The sequence below is a fragment of the Perca fluviatilis genome, chromosome 15 (assembly GCF_010015445.1).
Source record: "Perca fluviatilis chromosome 15, GENO_Pfluv_1.0, whole genome shotgun sequence".
NCBI classification, from domain to species: Eukaryota; Metazoa; Chordata; class Actinopteri; order Perciformes; family Percidae; genus Perca; species Perca fluviatilis.
Window position 1 is genome coordinate 16,111,368 of NC_053126.1, and position 7,393 is coordinate 16,118,760.

The window sequence follows — 7,393 nt, forward strand, 5'->3', positions numbered from 1 at the left end:
AATGCACAAGTCTTGCTCACTTGTCCATCCCCTTTAAGATCGTTGCACATCCCACCATCCCTTTTAAAGCTCAACTTTGCAGTCAGTCAGGAGCTACTGCACAGATTTAGCTGTCCTGTGATGGCTGCACGCAGCAAAGAGGCATCTAACCTGTAGTGTCTCACTACGAGCCACAACTATCACCTAACGTTACCTGGATTTGTTTTTTTCTTCTTAATTTGTTGTCGCAATGCACGGGCTCGCCTGCCTCCCCGCCGCCCTGCTTCTCTTGCTGCTCTCCTGTACTCCTGCGCGGGGATATTTTGCGGAGGAGCGCTGGAGCCCCGAGTCTTCGCTCCTCGCTCCCCGGATCCTCGTCGCCCTCATCTGCAGAAACTCCGAGCACTCTCTGCCGTATTTCCTCGGTACTATCGAGCGCCTCAACTATCCCAAGGAGCGTATGGCTTTGTGGTAAGTTGATACTAGGATGTTCGTTTTCTCGCAAGCTAGGAACGTTAAGCAGCTAACGTTAATAGTAAAAGTATAACGTCCATGTTTTTAGCTAAGGTTAAAAAGTTGTATTTATTTCCTAAGGTCCCTTCCTTAAAGTTACTATTTGCATAAAAAAAACGGTGCATTGCTGATTGTTCAGCTGAGTTTAGGGGAGTTCTTCTGAGTAAAAATGGGGGTGGGCCCGCAGAAAATGATGGGGTAACTTATTAACGTTAATGATATCAATGTTAGCCAAGTTGTGTTGCGGGTTAAAACGTCCAACAAATCTCAACAAGCCGGAAAACAAAGAAGAACTATCGCCGTCTTCATACCACGAATGGACATTTAAAGCAACGTTAGGTAGCCACTGTTAGACAGAGGTGAGCACATCTGGTCACTGCTCATCAGAGGGGCCATGCATGCATTGATCTGTATACGTGGAGGGGAGGGGAAGGAACTGATTTGGCCACGAGGGGAGCTGTATGATTTAACACAAATCCTAACAAAGTGACTTATTGTTGTGTCTGCACTGTCCACCAATAGAAACACATTTAACTCGAGGCTACCTTTGTTCTTCATCTCCATTAGTTCATATCACCTCCTGACAACCAGTTAGGCCTGTGTGTAATGTAGGCTGTATTCAGTGGAGGGATTGATTCCCACCCATGATCATGTCAGGGGCAGATCCATTTTATAGCCCACAGATCTCCATCTTGTAAAGCTTTAGCCCTAGGGAAATACCAGTGGTGTAGAGTTTTGTTGGCTATAGGGGAAGTGAAAATTAATAACTTCTCTTCCAGCACTAACTAAATAGTAACCATTAGCTTTACTGCATTCTGTTTTAGCCCTCTTAAGGGCATTTTGTGTAATTCATGTAATAAAAGCATGACATGGTACAATTTAGCCTATTTAGCTTTGTGCAGGGACAGGACAACCTTCGATATACTCTACATGCTACATGGTTATGGAGACTAAAACCTAGTTGTATGATGCCCTATTTTGTCTCACTAAATGTATTTCTCTCTTCCATTTTCCAGGGCTAACACAGTAACATTCTAAAGCAATTATTTTGGTGCAAGTGCAAATAGATGTTATAGACCATTTAAACATCTGTCTACCATGCTCAGGCAAAGTTGAGGGAGGTGAAAGGGAGGTTTCTCATATAATAACTAAACTACATGTTCCAACAGCCCACCTATGCTTATACCCTTGTAGCTATTAGCAGTTTGCATGACTGTCTGGAGGGCTCAGAGAGGTATATGCTCTTCACTCACTAACTTGAAGTTTATTTCCCCCCTTTATTTAGGGGCTTTTAAGCTACATCTGTAAAATGCAAACCATTGCGAGATGTTGTAAACACTACATGCTGTAAGCTTTTAGCAGCTGCTTGTATGTAAGCATGCCTAGGCTAAAGTTTAATTTAAGTCTTGGGTGTCTGCATTTAGCCCTGCATTTCTACTCTAAGAGAGCAACGATACACCATCATTCAAAACTATGCTTTTAATAAATATTTATTTGAGATGGACATGAGGCGGAAGAGTCACTGTAATTCAAACTTTGAGAATTTGGAAGGATGGACAGCAGGAGTGAGGGATAAAATGGTTTAGCAACCAGCTGCTGTGTTCTCACGGATCCATGTGAAATCTTGTCAAGAGAACCCAGCCTGGCTGTCGTCCCTCCCAGCAAGAGACAAACTCGGCTGTAGTACAGATGTTCTTTTTGCAGCCAAGCCTGTTAGCCTACAATACAACCCATGTCTAAAGAGAAGGAATGCTGTGGATATGTTTATTTAAATAGTTTTCCTTATTTTATTTCCTTGATTCCTTATTTCTTAAATTGTGATGTGCTACCATAAATAATCAACTAGTATATCATCTAGGTGTACAGTGTTTTTTTTGTGGCGATGGTATAATTTTTTTTAACATTATTTTTGGGGGCATTTTTAGGCCTGTACTTTAACAGGACAGATTCATTTTAAAATTAAGACATTAAAGGGGAGAGAGTCATGAGAATGACATGCAGCAAAGGGCCACAGGTCGGAGTCGAACCCACGGACGCTGCGTCGAGGAGTAGACCTCTATATACGTGCGCCTGCTCTACCAACAGAGCTAACCCGGCCACGGTGGCGATGGTATCATTAACATCTGTGTCAGTTCCCACAGCGGCAGACAATGTGCTTACTAAAAGTGAACACTGGGCTATTGTTATTTGAGTCATGGTATCGTCTTTCAACTCTTGTCTCAGCTTGGATCCAGTCAGTTATTAGTGCAACATTCAACCAATGTTACTGTTTTTCACTCAGTTGTAGATCATGTTTAACCCATCTGATGTTGAATAGACAATAAAGTTAATTCTAATCATTTACATTTGGTGTTTAATGACAGGGTAGCAACTGATCATAACGAGGACAACACCACAGCCATTTTGCGTGACTGGCTTGTCAAGATGAAGAGCCTTTACCATTATGTGGAGTGGAGGCCAAAAGAGGAACCCAGGTTGGTTATTTACTAGAGTGGTGATATTTTGTGTTGCTCACAGAGCCGATCGAATCAGTTTGATTTAGTATCCAAATGTCTCCTGTAGACGTTATCCGAGTGAAGATGGTCCGAAGCAATGGACAGACCTCCGTTATGAGCATGTTATGAAGCTTCGGCAAGTAGCACTGGAGTCAGCTCGTGAGATGTGGGCGGACTACTTTATGGTAGGTCAACAAAGGCACAAACGTGAGCACAATAACACTGAACAACTTTCCATTTTAAACATTGAGCCAATGCTTTTACCCAGATCTTTATTGTTCAATAATAGCAGCAGAAGCATAAGTACAGAGTCAAGTCCAAAGCACCAGCACAGTGGTAATTTAAGCACCGGGAAGGGTGTCAAAAATGTACCCGCTTATATTTTTCTGTCTCCTGTGGTTAAAGTTGATCTGGTCTGGTTCATCTGGATCCTTTACACTGACACAAATCTTGACTCAACATGAGCTGTATTTTAAAATGAAGCACATTTCTATTTGTAGTCCCTAGCCCAGCCCACATAGTCGAGCTTCAATGGGGTATAATTTAAAGCAAAGTACATCCCGAATTGCAATAATTTTGTGCTACAATTTTTTGGAAACTCTTAACCTTTTCGGGTTTGTTAGTGCCCCATTTACCCTTGTGACCTGTAAGTATATATTTTGAAGATTCCTGAGTCGATTGACTTCTTTGACAATTCACAAACATATTTTACATTTTATCTCCTTCTCCATGTGTAGTTGGTGGACTGTGATAACCTCCTCACCAATCCCGATGTGTTGTGGAAGCTCATGAGAGAAAACAAGACCGTCATAGCTCCAATGCTTGAATCCCGTGCAGCGTATTCAAACTTCTGGTGTGGAATGACCTCCCAGGTACTTTGTTGATGATTGGGTGTACATGCTTGTGTACGGCAAGTGTTTGTTTGATTTAATGAATGCTCCTTAAATCCTCTCGGCTTCTTCAGGGTTACTATAAGCGCACTCCTGCCTACATACCCATGAGAAAGCAGGTGCGCAAGGGCTGTTTTGCAGTTCCCATGGTCCACTCCACCTTCCTGATAGACCTCAGGAAAGAGGCGTCCAGACAGCTGGCCTTTCACCCACCACACCCAGAATACAGCTGGGCTTTTGATGACATCATTGTGTTTGCTTTCTCTGCTCGGATGGCAGGTATTTTACAATTCAATGCTTAAATCTACACATTTGTCGTTTACCTTTTCAACCTAAATGGGTATGACTTGATATTGAGAAAACGTTTTCATTCTCTGCTCTCTACAGATGTTCAAATGTTTGTATGTAATAAAGAGACCTATGGTTACTTTCCTGTGCCTCTGCGATCCCACAATACCCTGCAAGACGAAGTTGACAGTTTTGTGCACTCCCTGCTGGAGGCTAATGGTGAGTAGCTTGCATTGAGACTAAGGGCTGTACTTTTGCATCTAATTCCCTTTTTTTCCATGAGCTTGACGTCTGTATTCTACTTCCTGCTGCTTTATCTAATGATCACTATCAGCATGGGTTTCTTCTTATTATATATTTTATACCATTTCTGCATCCATCTTCCCTCTCACTGTGTAGTGCGAAATCCCCCAGTGATGCCTTCCAAATACATACCTGTTCCTAGAAAACAACCTGACAAACTGGGCTTTGATGAGGTGAGTATCGAGTGATGTGAAGATGGAGTCTGCAAAAATGGCCCTCTATCCACTTCTGTGCTGAATGCCTCCCTCTTTTGTTAGAAATCTGTAATTACATTGACTGGCTCCACTGTTGCCCATGTGCAGGTGTTCATGATAAACCTGCAGAGGCGAACTGACCGCCGAGAACGTATGTTGAGGACGTTATACAAGCAGGAGATTGCTTGTAAGGTCATTGCAGCTGTAGATGGAAAGTAAGTTCACTCTATTTAATGATTACTTTACACTTATGTAGTACTTAGTTATCACATGTTTTTCCTTACCATTTTGTCACATTTGTTCTTCTCTATATCAGGGCGATGAATATCAGTGAAGTTCAAGCTATGGGCATCCACATGCTCCCTGGATACAGTGACCCCTATCATGGTCGCCCGCTGACGAAGGGAGAGCTGGGATGCTTCCTTTCCCACTATAACGTCTGGAAAGAGGTGAACCCCACAAGCCAAGCATGTGAAAGTTTGTGAACTAGACAGATGGGTGAGTGATTGATAAATCTGTGTCTGGCTTTAGATTGTGGAGCGACGCCTGGACACCTCCCTGGTGATTGAAGATGACCTGCGCTTCGAGATCTTCTTCAAACGGCGCTTGATGAACTTAATGAGGGAGGTGAAGGATGAAGGACTGGACTGGGATCTCATGTGAGTTTGCGCTTGCTTTACAATCTTTGATGTTTCCTTCCTTGATTCTGCTGAGTTTGCAATTGCTTCTCAATCCTCCTTTTCTATTTCTTTCTCCCAGTTATATTGGTCGGAAGAGAATGCAAGTGGATCACCCAGAGAAAGCAGTGCCTAATATACACAACATAGTGGAAGCAGACTATTCATATTGGACACTAGGCTATATGATATCATTACAAGGTGCAGAGAAGCTTTTGAAAGCAGAACCACTAAAGAGGATTTTGCCAGTGGACGAGTTTCTTCCCATCATGTACAATAAACACCCTGTGTAAGTGTACCCTACCCAGTACAAGTACACACACACACACACACACACACACAACATACACTTCTGCTCAGCAGTTTGTCCCTTTTTCCTTTTTTTGACATTATCTTCTCCTCCACAGGTCTGATTATATGGAACAGTTTGAAACCAGGGACCTGAAGGCATTTTCAGCTGAGCCTCTTCTAGTGTATCCAACACACTACACAGGCGACAAAGGCTACATCAGCGACACTGAGACCTCCACAGTGTGGGACAATGACAAGGTCCGTACAGACTGGGACAGAGCACGCTCAGGAAAAACTGGGGAGCAGGCTGAGATCAGCACCGAGGCTCAGAACTCAGATGTGCTCCAGTCGCCTTTGGACAGCACAGCAAGGGACGAGCTATGAGAAGAACTGAATGAGAGCCTTGCAAAATTTTACAAACCACCTATGTTTCGTCTCTTATACTTAAGATTTTGCATCATAGCAGGGATGTGACATCAAAGTTGTAGAAAGATTTTAATTTATCTATGTGTGACAAGTTAATAAGGGATCAGGTGTGTTTTCTGTCACATTGTTTGTTTGTAGATTTAATTTTATAAAGGCACTAGACTTGCCATTTGGAATGGCATTTGCAGTACCCAACTTCTGTCTGTCATACAGAAACAAACCTGTATATTAGCAAAGAATGCAACTGGACTGTTGCATTTCAGTCATCAGGCAGTTAACATTGTCCTAATTTGAGATTACACTGAAATGTTTTTTTTTATAAATTTCTCAAAACTACAAATGAATTGAGCTGTTACCACACTGTACGTCACTGAGCAAAAATCAAGACTTTCGCAGACATTCATTCTTAAATCAACTATTTTATCATAGTTATAGTCATAGTCATAGTTATCATTCGAAATGTACTTGTCCAAGAGGAGAAACATCTGCATGTCTTTTGCTTTGATCTTTAGTATTTTGTCTTTTTTAAACTTCATATTGCTATGTTTTGAATAATCATTAGCCAACACTTTGCAGCAGAGTTTTACCAAAGCAACAAAACACACAAGCAACTGTTGCAGTCAAGTCAGAATCATAGATTCACAGTATATAATAAAATGCTGTTCATTATTCCTGTGTCCCAATCACTTTGGGATTGTTTCAACCCACTGTTGACGTGGTTATAGACGAGACAAACTGCTGTTAACGCCTCAAACTTGTGGTTTGGGAGTAGCATGGTTATAAATGCCCTTAAAGTTCCCTATAAAAGAACCTACCCAACCGCATCCAAATACACATTAGTCTCCACCTCTTAATTATTTTCAGTTATATCTGAATTTGAACATTTTGGGTGAGCAAGACCTGATAAAAGGCCCCTGCAAAAGAGAGCATACAGTTTGTATGATCTTACATTTTACAGAGTATTTATCCTGTCATGATTTTGCCCCATATGGCTACACTAAATCTCCCAGGAATTTGATTTGAGTATTAATGGGAGCACAATAGTATTTGTTATGCATTGTGCCACTGCCGACAATAAATAAAATGTTTTATTTAAAAAGAAAAGTTGAATTTGTGATTAGTGTAATATTGGATATTATTATGCTGTTATAACCAATTACCTTATAGTTACAAGTTATGTGTGACCACTAATTGAGACCTCATTTACACCTCATGTGCACTTGTGAACTGCATTTGGATCTCCCAAAACGACGGTGAGCCATTTATTGCATGTATATGTCATACAAGCACGTAGCACTGAGTTTGCTCTCACTTGTTTTATCTTGGTAACCCTCAAG

The 7,393-nt window shown here is 41.6% G+C and overlaps 1 protein-coding gene across 1 annotated transcript; it reads left to right on the plus strand.

The window, feature by feature from the left end:
- The first annotated feature begins 49 nt into the window (after positions 1-49).
- Positions 50-7,160, plus strand: colgalt1a (collagen beta(1-O)galactosyltransferase 1a). The gene is made up of 12 exons (XM_039824881.1): positions 50-450; positions 2,856-2,966; positions 3,055-3,172; positions 3,725-3,859; positions 3,952-4,156; positions 4,265-4,384; positions 4,565-4,641; positions 4,771-4,877; positions 4,979-5,111; positions 5,194-5,321; positions 5,422-5,628; positions 5,747-7,160. The coding sequence occupies exons 1-12, from the start codon at positions 230-232 to the stop codon at positions 6,012-6,014; spliced, it is 1,830 nt and encodes a 609-aa protein (XP_039680815.1). The 5' UTR covers positions 50-229; the 3' UTR covers positions 6,015-7,160.
- The last annotated feature ends 233 nt before the right edge of the window (positions 7,161-7,393 follow it).

Excerpts from the sequence above, each read along its gene's own strand:
- colgalt1a (XM_039824881.1), top strand. The coding sequence starts at position 230 with ATGCACGGGCTCGCCTGCCTCCCCGCCGCCCTGCTTCTCTTGCTGCTC. Across the intron at positions 451-2,855 it reads AAGGAGCGTATGGCTTTGTG|GGTAGCAACTGATCATAACG; the intron begins GTAAGTTGATAC and ends GTTTAATGACAG. Across the intron at positions 4,878-4,978 it reads ATTGCAGCTGTAGATGGAAA|GGCGATGAATATCAGTGAAG; the intron begins GTAAGTTCACTC and ends TCTCTATATCAG.